Source organism: Ailuropoda melanoleuca, chromosome 10 (assembly GCF_002007445.2).
Source record: "Ailuropoda melanoleuca isolate Jingjing chromosome 10, ASM200744v2, whole genome shotgun sequence".
NCBI lineage: Eukaryota > Metazoa > Chordata > Mammalia > Carnivora > Ursidae > Ailuropoda > Ailuropoda melanoleuca.
This window is the reverse complement of record NC_048227.1, coordinates 29,822,084-29,840,184: the sequence shown is the minus strand read 5'-3', so window position 1 is coordinate 29,840,184 and position 18,101 is coordinate 29,822,084. Positions and strand designations below refer to the sequence as shown.

Here is an 18,101-nt window from a genome sequence, read left to right as displayed (position 1 = left end):
GCGCGCTCCCGGCGAGGAGAGAGTGTTGCAAGACAGATGCTTCCCTCAGCAAGGCCGGGCTCGTGCTGCTCGCCAGCTTAGTGCAGAGACCAGAGAGCAGGATGCAGGGAAGGATAAATTTAGCCAGCATTTCAGGGGAAAACATCGATCTCAAGTGTAGTACTGTCTTTTAAAAGAAAGTGGAAGCTGGAGGCCGGTCATTTGGGACAGTTTCACTTGAACAGATAAAAGCCCAGGAAAAACGAATGCTTGCCTCCAGCTTACCCTGCTGGCGGGTCCAAAGGAGCTTCTTTTTGACAGGAGGGCGGCCGCGTTCTGGCTGGGCATGATAGATGGTCCACCCTGACCCCCCTTACTTGGCCCCAAGAAACGGTGCTGCTGTGTTTTCTGGAAAGATTTTAGGTTTATGTTTCCAAACCCGTAGGTTCCTCTTCACAAGGAGTGACACCGGGCCGCGACTCTGAGATCTGAGTTTGCTGGCTGCTGGCCCAGACTGCTGAGATCTGATGTGCCTCGTGTGTCAGAGCAGGGTCACCACCAGCCTCCTCCCCGTGTCTCATAACTGAGCAGAGGACATCTGGGAGCTGTAGACAGATTTCTTGTTTTTCTGGTTTTTTGTTGTTTTTGTTTTTTTAAAACGGGCCCTTCTGACTTCGGCACCACAAGCATTGTTTATCCCTGGGCCGGGCTGAGGGAACCACGGTCCCAAACAATAGAGTGCCTGTCTGAATGACGTTTGCACAACCTCCCTGGTCCGGTGGCCACAGCCTCTTTTCCTGCTGCCTCGCACCGACACTGCTCCCTTGTTGGGAAGGGGAAAAAGTCCAGTCTGTCAATATTTGGGGCACTAATCATCTGCATTCGGGCGCCAGGGGTCATTGAAAGGCTGAGACGTTTCCAGGAATTCATGGCTCTAAAAACAAGCTGACCGTAAAGGATTTCCAGCGAGGGTATGAAAGAAAAAAACCCCAAATCTCAGCCCTGCCCCCACTTGCCGCCCCGAGCATTGTCCATTGGGTCATGGATTCTTGGGAAGAAATGAAGTCAATGTACGCAGTGATGTGGGTCCAAGTTAATAATAAATGTGAAGGAAGGAGAAAAAGGATGTTCAATATTTAAACATTTCAGAGAGCTTCATTTGGTCTGCCAGTTACTGCCCTGGGCCTGCTTCCTGGACAGGTTCTGCAAAACCGGGCACCCTTTGCCTTTCTCTGTGGCCGGCCTCTGACCCCCGTGCTTCAGATGGGGGGGACGCAGAGCCTCTTTGAAGCAATCCCAACCCAGCAGCATGTCTCCTTGCTTTCTGTTGGGTTTCTGAAAGGAAGGAAGGGGGAAGACTGTGAAAACCAAGGCTTTGATGAATCCCGGGGCACTTGCAAGGAGTTTTTAAGCTTTGAGGTCATGTCTGAAGTTGTCTTAATTGTCCCATATTAGCTTCTCTTAGAGTTGTCTCATATTTTTTTTTGAGTTGTCTCATATTTTAATATGAATTTTGTGCTTTGGCTCTTACCTCTAGAGAGGAAAAGGCTTAACAGTGAGACCCCATGGTCACGTTTAGGAGAGGTCTCTCCAGTCGTCCTACTAGATACATTCCTTAAAAGTTGCCTATAAGGCAGAATTCTGTGAATCAATTCCTTTTTTCTTCTTGACACACATTATATAAAAGGAGAAGAATTCCTTTGGGTGGGGGGGGGAGGAAAAAACATTTGGCCCCAAGACATAATAAAATCATGCTTAAGGATGCAGCAAACTTTAAAGTCTCTTAGTTAAAGGAAATCAATACTTTTATGATGAAATATTAATAATACTAAAAAAACATAATAAATGAAAACTATAAATGCAGAACAGCCGGGCGATTTCAGCGTCAAACACATTAGCTTAGCATTTGCAAGGAAGCACAAAGGGAACACAGAGGGCACCAGGGCCCATCTGAGAAGCCCCTCCGCGACCTCACAAGCCCCCTTGTCGGGGGGTTTCCATCAAGAAGACAGACACCTCCTTCAGTGCCAAGATCACTTCCAAGCATTTTGTTGAAGCAGTTGCCTTCTGGAAATGAAAAGACGAATCTAAACTGGAGAGGGGAGCACACGTGCACGCGCACACACACACACTCGGGTACACTGTGTGCCTTCTGGAAATGAAAAGACGAATCTAAACTGGAGAGGGGAGCACACGTGCACGCGCACACACACACACTCGGTACACTGTGTGTACACAGATGCACACAGGATACGTTGGGGACAGGGGAAAGGAGACCTAGGGGAGCCACCTGTTTGGATGCACACCTGGCCGTCGCCTGCCCTTCCTCCATGAGTCTATCCCAGTGCATGTCTTTAAGAAGGACACTTTCATTTGTTTCCACCCAATACATTCAACCCCCTAGCCAAGAAACTAATAGAACACATTCTTGAGCCAAACATAACAGATAACAAGAGCACCGCCTTCTCACACACTGTTGTGTTGTGTTGTGTTCTGTTTTGTTTTGTATTAGGCTCCACACCCAGGGTGGAGCCCAAGGCAGAGCTTGAACTCACAACTCTGAGATCAAGGGTTGGGCGCTTACCTGACTGAGCCTCCCAGGCGCCCTTCATATACTGTTTGCATGTAAATCCCTTAAACTTAGATATTTGTGTCTGTTAACTCCTAAGACCTTCAGTCATAACCGATCACACGAGAAAGAACCTTGCTTTGCATGGTGCTGAGCCATTTCTTCTGCCACATACCACCCCTGCCCCCGCCCCATGTGAAGACTCGTAGAACTGAAAATCCTCAGCTCTTGCCTCATTGGACCCAAGTTCCAGGGACCACACATGCCAGTTAAATAATAAAAACAGCTAGCTGACTGAACACTTCAACTCTACCACCTCCCTCAGGCCTCGCTGCACCGTGAGGGGTGCCGTGGTCACCCCCTTGACATGTGAGCGCACACCGGCGTGCAGCGTGAATGGTTCCCTTGTGGTGCCCTCGAGGGGTGGCCTGACCCCCGGCGCATTTTTCACCCCCGTCCCCCATGCCCATAGTGGGAGCTACAGGCCCGGAGCCACGCATGTGCCCTTCTCAAGTCTCCTCCCTTATAGATGACAGAGCCATGCGTACAGCTGGCCGATTGCTTATGTCCCCCAGGGCTGCCATGGCAGAAGGTGACAAAGTCCTGTCTCCTCGAGGACCTCAGCTAGGGCTTTTGGAACTTGTTCTGGACCAGCATCTGTCGGGGTCTTTGTGCGGCTCTGCACGCACTCCCTGATTCTGACTCACGTAGTTCCAGATAGTATCTGCAGTTCTCTTTGTAGATGATGTGTCATAGAATGTCATCATCTGTTGGTCTGGCCTGCCCCCAGTCTGTTAAAACACACAGTAGGAGAGGCTTCAGTGACGTGGCCCAGCTGCAGAAGTTAACCACCCCACTCCGTAGGGCCCGAGTCCTGACAAACACATGCAAACACAACCAGGACCGTGGGCGCACGGCTCTGCTTTGGGAGCGTATTAAGTGCGCGCCTAGGGCACATGCCTTCTGCAGAAGATCAGAACTGATTCCCTGGCCCCTGTGCACACCGCCACTCTGGAGAACACACAGGGCGGGCACAGACCCGGGCTGGTGAGATGAGAAACTCGCCAGAAAGGACCAGGCCATGCAAAGGCTGGCGAGAGCTTCGGGGGGGGGGGGGGTCCTTTGCAAGCAAGGCTATAGCTGACTCACCCCAGCCCAGGGCCAGGGGTCCCAGATTCTGCCCCCTTGGGTGCTGGGACCACAGGAGTCCAGGGTCAGTGACCCCCTGCCCTGACAGCTATCTAACCCGCCTCCCTCTTGCTGTTCTTTCAGCCCTGTTTCCTACCTCAGTAGAGGGGCAGCCAAGATGGCCACTGCTGAGCTTTCTAGTGCCTTTGCTGAGAGACTGTTGTGGAGCTCTGTGCTTACTAATGTACAGATGGTAATGCCACTGGAAAGGGCAGGGGCAGGGCAAGGCAGGGACCCGGGCCTCAGGAATGACACCCAAGTCCTGGCAGAGCGAGGTGATGCCGCCAGAAGTGATCCTCAGAGACCTAGTCCACCCATGACCCCCACATGCCGCTGGGCCTCTGTGGCCTGGAGAGGTACCTGTGTTCAGGGCAGCAGAAGGGCGCCGGGACAGCATCGTGCTGCTGTCCACGCTGCCCGGCTGCACCCCAGCAGCCACAGGGACACGGAGGCCTTGGCTCTCCCACGGGTGGCAGCCCACTCAGGCAGGCCTCACCTAGGAGCAGGAACACTTGGAGGGACAAAGCTGGGACAGAGACGGGACAAAAGAAAGCAAGATACTGAAAGACCGTTTTCTCTCTTCTGCAGGTTTTCAAGTATAGTCCTTAAAATCCAAGAGGATTTGTCCATGGATAAAAAGCTATAGGCTAAGAGATTCTGCAGGTTTCCAGCTATTTTTGTTATGTTGGACATGTTATCCCTTTAAAAGCAACCAGAAATAAAACACTTTAGCATTTTGAGGTGCAGCCAGTCAGTGATCTAGGGGTCGCCAGTGTTGAGGTTGCCCAGGCCTGGCCAAGGAAGGCATTAGAAACACCCCCTTTCCCAAGTGCCTGTTTTGTCCCCCTGGACCGGATAGGAAGTGCATATGAAGAAAATCAGAAAGGGCTTCCAACGGCCACTTGGGGGAAAGCCTGTAGATGGCCCCTAAAGCCCAGAGTTTTGTGCACAACCCCCCCCCCAAAACAGTACATCACGTGTGGGTCACCAGAAGGGAAAACTGAAAGGGTCTCTGTGCAGATTCCAGAGACTTCCACCTTCACCAGACTCTCAGAATCCTAGCAGTAGGGGAAGGGACTGTGAGGGACCCCCCCAGGGGTCCTATTGGCCTGCAGGCGTCTGAGCCCTGCACCCGTGTTGGTAGATTCTTTCATTTTTGTGTGAATTCCTCGGAGGAATCCTGGGTGAGCACCCAGGCCTGGCCTGGCCCGTTGTGGGTGTGCTCTTATGGGGCTCAAATCTGAAGCCTGCCTCCTCAGTACCCCCCACACATGCTCTTTGAAGAGTTGGCAGGTAATTCGGCTTTTCTGGTGTGGCTGCCACACCACTCCATGGGCCCTGGCCCCCACCACCTTTGGGTGTCGCTGTCATCTTGCTGGCGGGGCAGGCTTCAGAGCCAGCCTCTTGAGTCCAGAGTGCAGATGAGAAAGCTCCATGTGGCCCGTAGACCCCGTAGGCTGCAGTCTGTCCCGAGCCCCCCTTCCCTGCGGGCTGAGGCTCCAAACTCAGTCCCACTGGCAGTCTTGCCCCGACCAGGACCTGGCCCACTGCCCTGGGGGGGGAAAGGGTAGAGCCAGGGAAGGAGCCATCGAGGGGAGAAATTAGGCCGCGGCCACACTTGCTGTCTTCGGTTCCGTGCATGAGGTCACAAGGCATATCGATTTCTGACTGTTGCCCAGCAGCGCAAGGGGTGGTGAGGAAGCACGAACATTGCATCATGAAAACCTGAGCTGCAGTGGGCACTGTGAATTTGCCAACGCAAGGCAAGCTCAGGCAGGGCACCCTCGCCCCGCGGGCCTCCCTCACGCAGGAGAACATCAAAGTGCCTTGGTTGCTTCGGCATCAGCAGCCCTTGGCAGACTTTGATGCTTTTCAGCTTGGAAGGAGCACGAATGAATGTTGGTTTTTGCTAAGATAGGCAGCCCTTGCCTCGACATCTTAGAGCTTTTGCCTTAAAGAGGGCTCTTAAAAACGGCTTCCCCAAAGCACAGCCCCCGGAGACCGAAGCAGCTCAGAGGCTCGCACTGCAGGTGCCGAAGCTGTGCATCAGGTGCTCTGCCCCGAGGCCTGGACACCGACACCCGGAGCAGAGGCTGTGTGCTCGTGGCCCACGCAGACGGGAGACACGCTGGGTTTGGCCTGCCTGCTTCTTGCTCAGAAAGTGGAATGTGAATGAAGTTGTCAACAATTTTGAAAATCAGGAGGTTTGTACTTAAAATCCGGATATCCAGGTCCTCCTGCGGAGCAGGAAACAGTGGCGGCACAAAGGCCCTTGCTCTCAGGCAGCGGCTGTCAGGAGAGGCCGGGGAGCTGCGTTTTCCTGCTCGCTCCAGGAGCTTGACCAGTGCCTTCCGTCCCCCTGACACAGAGGCCGAATGTCCATGCGTCGTGTTTATTTTCCGGACGGAAGGGAACTGTTTCTCAGGGCCTTCGTCAGAAGCAAATAAGGGAAAGTGGTTGGCGGATGGGGAGGGCCTTCTGCCCTTCGTGCAGGCCCCTCCTCACTCGCCGACCTTACTGGGCCAGCCCTGTGATGCTCATGTCTGCGGCCCGTGGGCCTCAGCCTTCACGGTACCCGCTTGCCGTCTCTGTGAGGTTCAGAGGTTAGCTCTGCAGAAGGTTCTGGAAAAGCTAGCAGAAGCCCACCCGCGGTCAGGCACCCTGCAGCCGGGGGCTTCCATTTTTAGCTCGTGTATAAATGAGAGTTCCTTTGCTCAGAAAAAAGCGTTTGCAGAGCGCAGTGAGATGGCATTATGTTTCCAGAATGGGGCCCCATCTCCAGGCAGGCAGCTGCATCTTCCCGGAAGGTGTAGGGACAGTGTGTCACGAGAGCGAGGTCACTCAGGACAGTTTCTCTTGAGGTCTTGGCTCCCAGGAAACACAGAGCCAAACGGTGATGTCAGCTTCCCACTGCTGGAGGCTGTTCTGCTGTGATTTTTCAGTTTCCACCCGCATTTCATTGTTGGACTCTCGTCATGTCGTTTGTGTTTTGGTGGCTGTCGGTACCTGTGGCACTTGGGTTTGCGGTTTAAAATTTAAGCCACATCAGATCCTTCCTGGAACCGACGTCGTCAGAGGAATTACAGTGTGCCATACAGCACAAGCTCTAGGCAGAGCACAGAGGTCAGCTGGGGTCTCCCTGGCCTTCAGAGATTTAGGAAACCTTTGGGTCAAACCCCCCAGTTCTCCTGCACACAGGTAAGCCTTCCCACCCTCTGGTCTCTCGTGGTCCCCACCCTTTTCAGGTCTTGGCCCTCGTGCATCATCTCTGTGTGGCCTGGTGGGAACCCAGACGGAAACTCAGTCCGTTCCCTGGTTTCCCCTTGAAAAGTCCACTTGCACCACACAAGGAAAGAGTTGAAGGAGCATTTCCTGAAGATTTGGGGGTGGGGGTTGAGGAAGGCCGCCTCTCCTATCTCAGTTGCCCCTTCTTTCTGTGCAGTCCACCCCTCCCAGAATTCCCCCAGAAAGTGCAGGGCAGCTTTTCCTACACCACGTCTGGAGAACTGCCAGTCCCTGTCCCCACAGAGCTCAGCTTACATTCGTACTTTAACAAAGCTTTTTTGCAACTACATAGTAGTTGCCATCTTGAAATGCCCTGCTGGTGATTCTGGGGGGTCGGGTTTGAGGAGAGAGATGACACAAAATGTCTCTGGGTTGGGAACTTCTCTGAGTCTGGGGGTTTGACCAAGAATCTAAGCATAAATCGAGATTAACAACCAGAGCACCTGGGAGCGCAAGGCACATCAGGGTGGGGAGGGGAAGGAATCAGCTCCCTCCCTCCCTTCAGTTGCCATTATTGGGAGTGGGGCCCAGTGATGCCAGATCCTTCTGTGTTTTAAGAAGCCAAACGTCCATAGTTGGAGATAAAATCTCCCAATGTGTAAATGGGGGTACCGAAAACGAACGGCCCATGAACATGATGTGAGTGACACAAAATGCATCTATGAACCCCTGGGCCACTGCCAGCCAGCTCTGGACCGTGACTCACACAGCAAGCTGGTTCTCGCGGGGAAAGCTTTAGTGTGCGTTCTGTCTAAGAGAAGGGGTGTATACAAAGTGTACTCAAGGTACATTCCTCTTCTGCCTCCCCCCCAAAAAGGTCACAGGGTTCAAGTCAAATTCAGATTTCTAGGTAAAAAGAAAGCCATTGGCCGTTGAAGCCAAGAGATCCTCACTAACTGTCTTGTTTTTCTGCATCAAGATGTGGAGGCCCATAGAGGAGAGGAGGCATGTCCAAGGTCACAAAGCCATTCGGGCAGAGCTTGGACCCGGACTTGGAGTTCTGACTCCCAGCCCAGTGCTCCCTCTATCAGGGGCCTAAAATAGAAGGCTGACCTTTTTGTGGTATATCTGTGCTTGACACATGCCAGAGAGTTACTCATGAGTCCATCTTCCCAGAATAACTGGCAGAACAGGGCCAGAGGGCAGCAGGAAGACCCTGGGCTGCCCCTGTGAAACCCATGCTCCTGGAAAGCAGGGGATGGGGCTCGCCATCGGCGCGGGCCTGCCAGCTTCAGGAGCACTGTGCCGGGCCCAGCTTCAGGGAAGCTCTTAGTGAGCCCAGGGAGAGGGTTCTGGAGGCCAGAACAGATCCTAGGGGAGTCCAGCTCGTGCCCCTGCCTTCATCCTCTCTTCTGTTTCCGGTACAAAATGATAATCATCACAGGAATCTTGAAAAAATTCAGACAAGCACAAAAACTAAAACGAAAACTCATATAATAAAACCACCTGGTTCTCCCATGACTTTAGCTTTGATCCCTGCGAGCTCCACTCTGCTCAAGGAAGGAGGCAGAGCCTGATTTTCTTCTTTTCTTTTTTCTTTTCTTTTCTTTTCTTTTCTTTTCTTTTCTTTCTTTTCTCTTTTCTCTTTTCTCTTCTCTTCTCTTCTCCTCTTCTCTTCTCTTCTCTTCTCTTCTCTTCTCTTCTCTTCTCTTCCCTTTCCTTTCCTTTCCTTTTTTCTTGTTATGACAACAGGGACATGTGGGACATGCTCTTTCTAATCTTTTTTCATTTACTGCCTCGAGCATTTTCCTCCACACTTAACCTTCTCTCTCACCAGCATTTTTAACCCCAGCAAAGGATTTCACCACCTAGATGTATTTGAATTCATATGGCCTTTCCCCTACTCCTGGGCATGTCGGCTCTCAGCTCCCTGGTACACAGACCAGTATCATTCACTCTGGGGGTCCACCCTCAGTGCCCTCCACAGCATGAAGTTGAAGGCTGTGGACCCAGTCAGATAGTGTGAAAATCGTATGGCCTTTGATACACATTTCGCAGGCTGTTTTTGACACATAACTCGGGGAAAGCCAAGAATTTTATCTGCTGGAGAAGATCTCAGGGAGGCCTCTCTGTCTGTGCCTTTGTCCCATGATCTCCAGCTTGTGTATGTTTGCCAGTACTTGGCAGTCCATGTGTGTTTGACTCGTGCCCAGAAAGCCCCTTGGCACCTCCACCGAAGCTAGTTCATCCAGAACTGCCTCGCAGGGATGGAGCAAGAGCTGGCGGACTGGCACTTTCGCCATAGGAATTTTGAGTTCTTTCCAGAGCCCTCCTGGCCCTCTGACTTGTCAAACCGGCTGTCACAGTGGTTGCGACCTCAATTCGGGAAGGAGTCCCTTGAAATGACAGCAAGAATCTGGGCACTTGACCGAAAAAAAATTACTGGGCCTTTCTGCGTGCCCAATGCTGTGGGGGATGGGAGAGGAGTGCAAAGGCAGGCAAAGAAGGAAGGGAGGTGTTAGCAGCAGCCGGCAAGGAGAAGATGTGCTCGTTTGTCTCTGCTCAGCTAGACCCTGCAAACAGGTGGTATCCGAAGTTGGTGATTTTTTTTTTTCCTATTTATTTGTCTGCACAAACGAAAGGTATGCGGCCTGACCCTTATGCATTCCCAAAATGAAGGCCCTTTAGTCTCCTGGCAACAGTTTTCAGCCTCTCATCGGCTGCCACATACACCCCACCCCAGAAGCCAGGGCTCTAAAGAGAAGACTTGTGTCGTAAGAGAAGGGGTGGGTGACCACCATGGTGACAGCTATGCCATCCCTCTGTTCTGGCTGGGGCGTTGTTGGAGGCATAAAAGGCTTAGTCCCAACCCTGTTACCACACTTGGAGGCCCTTGCGTTCATTGCTCTAACCACTAAGCAGCTTGGGAAAAGCCATCTTGCTCTGATCACTAGGCAGCTTGGGAAAAGCCATCTTGACGTTTTGATTTGTTAAGGCGTGATTCCTTTTCCAGTCAAGTTAACAGCTTGTAAACTTGGGGGTTTACCACTTGAAGTGATTAAGAAGTAAGCAGCCATAAAGCTGGTGCTACGAGGCTGTGGCTGATTGCCCCCTGGGAATCTTCCCGACTGGTGTTCACATTTCGCCTTGACGTTTTCCGTAGCTAATCTGAGCCTCCCCCTCGGCCACAGATGCACACGGTATATCACATAATGCCTCTTCTTGGGAGCTCCACCACGTCAGTCCTGCTGTTCTCCCTGCAAGCAAATGTCCGTCCACAGTACCTGGGGCGTGGGGAATACTGCCCTCCACAAAAGAGAAGCTGGTGAATTTACCCACCACGCTCCCACAAGGCCTCACATCCACTTGCTGTTACATTGCAAAACCTGGAGGGCCTGGCTCGGGGTATAAATAAAGACCCCACTTGCCTGAGGGGAGGGGGATGAGGGAGATACAGCCCTGCAGTTAAGGAATGAGGAAGTCACAGGAATAAAAAGAGCATAAAGAATAGAGTCACTAATATTGTAATAGCATTGTAATGAGACAGATGTAAGCTACACTTAGGAACATAACATAATGTATAAACTTGAAAATCACGAAGTGGGACACCTGAAACTAATGTCCCATTTCATGTCAGCTATACTCAAAGTATTTAAAAAAATCATAAAAAAATAAAATAGGGCGCCTGGGAGGCTCAGTCGGTTGACCGGCTGCCTTCGGCTCGGGTCATGATCCCAGGGTCCTGGGATCGAGCCCCTGCATCGGCTGTCTGCTCAGCAGGGAGTCTGCTTCTCCCTCTGCCTGCCGCTCTGCCTACTTGTGCTCTCTTTGTGTGTCAAATAAATAAATAAAATCTTAAAATAAATAAATAAATAAAATACAATAAAACAGTACGTGGCTTTTAAAGAGCTAATCCGTAGACAAAAATAACTTCACACAAACGTTATACAAAATAGCCCCTCTGCAGTGGCCAGATAGGGGATCCCACTAGTCCTAAGGGGAGGGATGAAGCAGNAGCAGCAGGTCCCCACCCCCCCCCCCCGCCAGGCCCATGTTTACCCACCCGTAGGTGAAGGGAAGGGGGCTCAGGACGGTGCAGGGACTTGCCCCTTGGGCTGGTAAGCAAGCAGATCAGGGATAGAACCGAAGCTTTCCTGGTGCCAGAGCCCAGGCTCAGTGTGCAGCTTCAGTCGAGGGCCCGAGAGTAAAATATTTACGGCTTTGTGGGCCACATGGCAACTACTGAGTGCTGCCAGTGTAGCTCGAAAGCAGCCACAGAACGTGTATGCAAGCAAAGGACCCTGGCTGGGTTCCAGTTAAATTTTATTTACAAAACCGTGGGCCAGAGTTTGCTGACCACCGCCCAACCCCCTGCCGACTTCCTGAGTTCTGAGAAAAGCAAGGTCAGAGCCTAGGGAACCTTCTGGAAGAAGTGTCCATGGGAGCTGGACTGTGTGAAGTTCAGCCAGTGCATGTGACATGAATGAGGTTTGGGGCTGGCTGGGGTGAGTGTGCTCAGGGAGTGGAGAGGCTTGACGTGATTGGCCCAGAGGGTTGGGATCCCCACTCTGAGCTAGAAGGAGGACATGCCCCGCCTCACAAATCCCCGCTCCAGTTTGTTGCCACTTCTGAATTACAGGGCAGAAGCCTCAGGCTCCGCAGAGCACCTTGACCATGGTCCTGTGCAGCTCGTGGGGGCGGAGGCAGAAGTCCCCACGGTCCGTGTAGCCCCCTGGGATCGTCAACAAGGCTCTGGTTCCATGGGAGCTTTCCTGTATTTAGTGAATAAAATCAGAAGCTATGGCCCTTTAGAGAAGCAGGCTGTAGAAAGGACAGAAAGCCATGGTCTGCAGGAAAGGAGCTCCCAGATGGGCTCCTTCAGATGGGCCTCCTTTCGTCATAAAGAACACTCCGCTCTCCCTGTGTGCCAAGCCCTGTGCCCCGCTGTACCCCCAGTACAGTGCGGTGACAAGAACTTTGTGACAACACTCCCAGGTAGCATGGGGGTGGTGCCTGGCATGCATTCCGGTATTTCTGCGCAGTGAGCAGACCTTGCCCAGGTCCGAGCGTCTGCAAAGTGCGGGGCTCCCCCACTCCCTGGTGCCGGGGTGGCTCAGGCCTCACAGATGTGCGGCCCGATCTCCATGGTCCAAGGGCTATGTGGAACTCTGTATTTGGGAGCTCTTCAGCAGTGCTTTTGTTCCTCCCGTACTGAGCTCACCAGAGCCTTCAGAGCTCAGCAAAACCTGTGGCAGGGAGAGTCTCAGGGGCTCCTCCCCTCCTGCCCAGTGCCCTGCTTTTGAAAACTCGGGCGCTTTAGCAAAGGCCCCAAGATTTTGCTGTGAGGATGTCCCGAGTCCCTGTGTGAACTTCACCAGGATGCCTCTGAAGCCCCAAGGCTGCGTGTCCCCTTCAAGGGCACAGCCAGCCCATCGCTGAGCCAGCGACGGCACTCAGACTTATGGCTTACGGCCCTCGGCTCTATGGCCAGCTGCACACCCTCTTCCTTGAAACAGCTTTGAAGTGTGTCCAGGTCAGGCCCATGGCCAGAGAGGTCAGCTGGGCACTCTTCAAGGGGCTGGGTTGGGTTGGTGGGTGTAGCCTTTAGGTTAGGGTCCCCAGCCCCACCTTTGAGGTGCGGCTTGCCCTGTGGCATCTCCCACGAAATGGGGGAGTGTGGCACCCCCTCCTAGGCCAGCTTGTTTCTTCCTACTTGGTCACCTCACTACCTATCTTGCAGGCTTTGCCGTGGCCCAGTGTATAAACCAGCACAGCTCGCCATCCCTGTCCTCGCCGTCTGCCAGCGGGAGCCCCAGCGGCAGTGGGAGCACCAGTCACTGTGAATCCGCGGGCACGAGCTCATCATCTACGCCTTCCACCACCCAGAGCCCGTCAGGTATTGGCTGCGTGACGTGGTACGGGGGGGATGTCGGGGAACTCTGACCCCTCTGTGCCGAGACCGCTGACCCCCAGCTCCTCCTTGCCTCCATATTTGGGGCCACCGCCATTCGGGGTTGCGCGTTCGTTGTGATGCGACGTTGCCCACAGGCTGGCTGATTTAGCTCCCAGCTGGGGGGAGTCACTCCTTTTGCAGGCTGGCCCGCCGCCGAGAAAGGCCTTCCCTGACCGCGGGGCTGGAGGGGATGGACGGCTGCTGAGCCTGCATCTTCCCCATTATCACCTCCACGAGGGAGGGGTCTCCCAGACCCGATTATTTGAATCGGGCAAAAGAATTGCGTCCCTGCTAATTTGTTCTTTCCTTCATAACATGCCAGTTTTGTCTGTAAATGTGTGGGGCAGTCCAGTCGTCTGTGACCAGGGGTACACCTTTTGAGAGTCTGTCAGGATGTGCTAGAGTCCTGTCTCGCCTTCCTGGAGCTCAGACGAGGGCAGGCGTTGCACAGACAGACCCCATGAGCAGGGCGGCTACGGTGAGCCGAGGGGGCACCCCCTGTGTTCTCAGCCACCGTGAGCCCCTCACGCGTGAGCGCCTCACTGTGTTGGGTGAGATCCCAGGGGCAAGGCACCAGGCTTTTTCCTGAACCCCTTGGCTGCATAATGCAGCCAGAGGAGCAGGGCCCAAGCAGAGATGCTGGGGATGGGCTTGGGGGTGCATGAAGCTTCATGCCCCAGTAGCACAACCATGGGTCCAGAGGGCCCCGGGCGGCTCTAGAGATTTGGGAGGCCCCCAGGTACTTGGTCTGCACCTTCATTTGGGGACCCTCGGTGTCCTTTGCTGTCCCTTCAAGGTCCCATCCAGAGCTCTCACCTATCCTGTTTCAGGGGCACCTGACCAAACTCTTGTTAGGTGGCAGACCGGGGGGTCATGATAAAAGCCACGTGCCAGGGCATGAGCCCCGGCAGCTCCTGTTCCCTCAGCACTGGAGCCCAAGATCTTGTGCGCGCCTCTCCCGGATCGTCAGCTTCCGCATTCCCCAGCGAAGGGTTAACCCTGCCTGGTCTCGCCTGCTGTCTGCAGCCCCCCTCCCGCCAGCATCCATTACATCGAGGCCCAGGCAGCAAGGTCTCCCTCTCGCCACCTCACTTAGACCCTCTTCCACTCAGCACCTGCTCCCCCCACCCTCTCCCCGCCCCAGCTTGGGGGAGGTGGCCGCCTTGTCTGAGCTGTTTCTGAGCCTGATCTGAGGTTGGCCGCAGGTGTTGCCGCTGGTCCCAGGCCCACAGTGGGACATTCAGATGGAGCTTTCTCCAGAAGCCGGGAGCAGCCCTCCACCTTCCTCTGCACCCTGATCTCATGCTGGCTCTGGGAGCAGAAGGGCAGGGCTGTGTATTCATGTGCTTGTGTGTGCACCCACGTGCTGCCTGCATGTGTACACTTCTCCATCTGTGTCGTGTGCACCCCAACACACTTAGACTTACAAATGCATTCTGGATGAAGGTGTCTTCCCGGTGGAGCTATGTATGCCTTTCTTTCATGTTGAAGAAGGCACAGACAGCAGCTTAGCAAACAAATGAGCCGTATACTTCTTTGCCTAAAACTGAAACCAGCCAAGACTCAAAATCGTCAAAATCAGGTCTGTGTTTGCAGATATTCACCTGAGTGGCTTCGGCTCTGCACCTTCCCCCAGAGGCTCAGGGTCCCCAGGGGGCGAGTTTCTTTTCTCTTGGTCTCCCTCAGCCCCTCCATCCCTACCCCCACCATCCCCCACACGGTGCCAGTGACCTGTCTTCTCGTCTCAGAAATGCAGGGGCTGTCAGCCTGGCTGTCAGGTAGCCAGGCAGCTCCAGCTGATAAGTGATGGTCAGGCTCTCCTGGGTGTCTGCCCCCATTCCATGCGTCCCCGGCAAGCCCGCGGAGGCAAGTGTGCGAGTCCCCATTTTTTATGCTGCCTGACAGTAAAAGCCTGCGGCCCAGCCTGCCTGTCCGAATCTCTGCAGACACTGAAATAACTCACCCCCTGACAAAGGGCCAGCCTGTCAGGCAGCCTGCACTTCACTCTTATCTGAGGACCCAGCTCTTGATCCCTTGAAAGAGCATCGGCGCCCACGCACTGTTCCCTGTCACAGGGGCCCAGCGACGGGAGTCACAGGCTGGGGTGTCAGGCCTTGGGAGGGCTACCATTCACTTGTCCTCTCAATGGCCAACTTCCAGGCCAGGCTTCAGCCTCCTGGGTCCATCCAGAGCACAGCACATGAGGTTTCTGTGTTCCTCATAAGGGCAGGCGTCCGCAGGTGGTGCCGCCATGTGCCTGCTGTCTCCCCAGGCCGTGCTGGTCAGGAAGCTGAGGCTGGCAGGGAAGCAGGTTTTGTCAGGACGGGTGCCCTTCGGCCACTTGCCTGGTTTGATGTCGGCCCAGAGCAGTGGCTCGGTGTTCAGGCTTCTAATTGGCACAGGGTGGCCCTGTGCTGCCTTCTCACCAGACTTTCCACCCATGGGGCATGGCCGCGGTCAGCCCAAGGTGGCATCGTGCGGGGCCAGCTGGGCAGCAGGACAGGCTGGGGCCTCTCCCCGCAGCCCACCCAGCCTGGACAGCAGAAGACAGCTGCGGCCCAGTCAAGGGGCCACTCGTCCTCCCAAGTGGTTTTGGAGGACACAGTGCTGAATCAGAGGCATTCCTTTCCCTGAACTTCCAGAGCCTCTGAGTTCAGGAAGTTCCCAGTGGGGAGAGCAGCTGCCAGGCCCTTTGCAGCCAGAATTAGCTCTAGTGGCTTCTTTGCTCTCGAAGCCACACTTTGCACGGGCAGGTGTTTGGGTGGGGAAGCAGAGGAAGGATGCCATCCGTCAGGGGATGAGACAGGCCCAGCGTTCCGTGTCGCCGTGGTTTTGAAACCCGGAATTATCGAAAGGTATCCCTGAAAGCCAGGGGTGGGGCTTAGCACTATCCTAGCCCTAGATGGGACGCGGGTGCCCACTGCCCAGCCTTCTCCGTGTGCCCGTGCTGCGTGCTTTGTACCCGCTCCATCACGGCCAACAGTCATACCTCCCCAGAATGCCTCCTAATCCTCCCCCGTGTGCCAGGCACTGTGCTCACGAACACTGGACAGACACCGCGTGCCTGAGACTTGCCACTTTCTACCTCACAGTATACCGCTGAGAATACGGGGGCTCGGAAAGATCCCACGGCTTGGCCAAGACAGTGCAGCTAGGAAACGGAGGAGCCCCCACACGGGCCCCAGCCTTGGCGACTCCAGAACCCATGGTTCCCCTTCTGGAGTCATTCCGCAGAATATCCATGAGGTTCCTAAGTCTGTCTCAGGTGCCTCCGTGGGGCGCTGCCGAGCCCTGGGCCTCGGTTTCAGATCTCCGTTGGGGGCAGCCTGCGGAGTACATGCATTTCTCCTTCCAGTGTGCCCGGTTGCTCTAGAAACCACGTGAAAAGCCAAGCCCGTTCACAGGGACCCTGGCTACTGTTCAGCCGCAGTCAACCAAGGCTGGGCTGTGTGGCCCCTGTTGGGGGAGCTTGCTAGCCCCCAAAGTCAGCAACACAGTGGACTCCAGATGGCCCTATCTCCTCTGCCAGCCTGAATGGGTTCATCCCCAGGTGAGGGCGTTAAACTCTCACTTGGCTGTTTTCCACCCCCACCCTCTGTCCAGCCCAGGGGACCTCAAGTTCTCTGCCTGGGTTTGCAAGAGGCCCTTGTTTATCCCAAATACAGATTTTTTCAGCTGCCCACGGGACCTTGAGTCTGAGTGACTCAGGTTTTGTGGATGTCAGACCTGGTCTCACTAGGGTCCCTCCAAGGGTGGCCCTCGCGTCCGGCCTCTCTCTGCATCTCAGCTCTGCCGACCTTGGGACCCTACCTCCACTGCATTAACTTTTTCTAACCAAACAGGTTTTTGTTGAGTTCCTGCTGTGTGCGGCACTGGGGCCAGATTGTAACAAAGGACCACAGTCTGGCAGGGGAGGCCAGTGTCCCCCAGATGACCACACATAAGTGTCCACTTGAGAACTCTGACAAAGGAAAGATGCAGGGAACTCAGGCAGCATGGATAGCTGTAGGAGGGGCCGGCGGGCTCCTGGAGGCAGGAGCACTGGAGATGGAAGCCAAAGGCTGAGGGGTTAATGAGGACAGAGGTCTGTGAGGAGGGTGGCCTTGGGTCTCACAGCCCCCCCCTGGCTGAGCCCAGCACCTGGCAGGAGACAAGTAGGTTCCTTTTCCCTCTCTCCCTGGGGTCTACCTATAAATCCTGCCCTTCCGGATACAGACCCCAAGGGGCAGCCTGTTTTTGAGGAACAACACATGTGCCCATGGTGGCCGAGGCCCGTGGCCCAGCACTGGCAGAGGGCCCCTCACCGCAGGGGAAAGGGACCAGCCCAGAGGGTCACTGGTTTGCCCTCTGTGCTGGGACCACCTGCTTCTGAGTCTCCTCCACATGCCAAGGACAGTGTGGATGCTTGTGAGTGACTTTTTTTTGCAAGTGCTAGACCTCATAACCAGAGAAACCAGTTAGAAGGAGTTGGGAGCAAGGGTATTTTATTTTCATTGTTAGTTATTTACCTCTTAAGGCTGTGCCGAGGGAATTATTGTCCAATTTTAACAGCCAACGTGCGAGTTGACCTGTTCCCCTTGTCCTTTATAGAAAGTTCAGTGAGACCCCCAAGCCTTCGTGGGGAGAGCCGGTGCCCTGAGCAGCATCCTAGGACCTTGTTGCCCACTCGTCCAGCACTGCCGGCCTGATAGACCTCAGCTTGCTCCCCACTGAGAAAATTACAGGGTTGGAATTAGCAGGGTTTTTTCCCTTAAACACTTGATGGTTTTGAGAAGCTGAAATTGCAGAGAACATATGGCAGGAAAGAGAACATAGACCCAATTTAGAACCAAATGGAGGGCCGGTAGGAATACTTCAGAAAAACTTTCTGGGTTACAACCATACCATAGACACACACACACACGTGCATGCTCACACACACCCAGTGCACACGCTCACACACTTATGCACTGCGTGGGGCTCAGTTAAGAGAACTCCTCAGTATAGAGCTCTGTGACCAGCTCTGTTGTGTCTCACACATGTCCTGGGTGAGCTGCTTCGAGGACAAAAGACAATCATTTGTTAAAAAATGAAGTCAGCCTGAAGTCCAGCCTGCTCTTTCTGTCACCCGTTTTTAAGGCCCATGGAATTATGAGCACTTTGACCTTCCCCCAGGGTTTTATAGGAAAAAGGAAGGGTTCGGCTCCT

At 54.2% G+C, this 18,101-nt stretch overlaps 1 protein-coding gene across 8 annotated transcripts in view; it reads left to right on the top strand.

Moving 5' to 3' along the window:
* CLEC16A (C-type lectin domain containing 16A) overlaps window positions 1-18,101 on the top strand; it is a 200,762-nt gene that overhangs the window by 174,393 nt on the left and 8,268 nt on the right. For all 8 annotated transcript variants that reach the window (XR_002143384.2, XR_002143385.2, XM_034670367.1 and 5 more), the window contains one exon: window positions 12,702-12,857. Coding sequence is in view for 6 of the 8 variants with exons in the window: in XM_034670367.1 (XP_034526258.1) it covers window positions 12,702-12,857 (156 nt within the window). In the remaining 2 variants the exon portion in view is untranslated. The remainder of the gene's footprint in view (window positions 1-12,701; window positions 12,858-18,101) is intronic.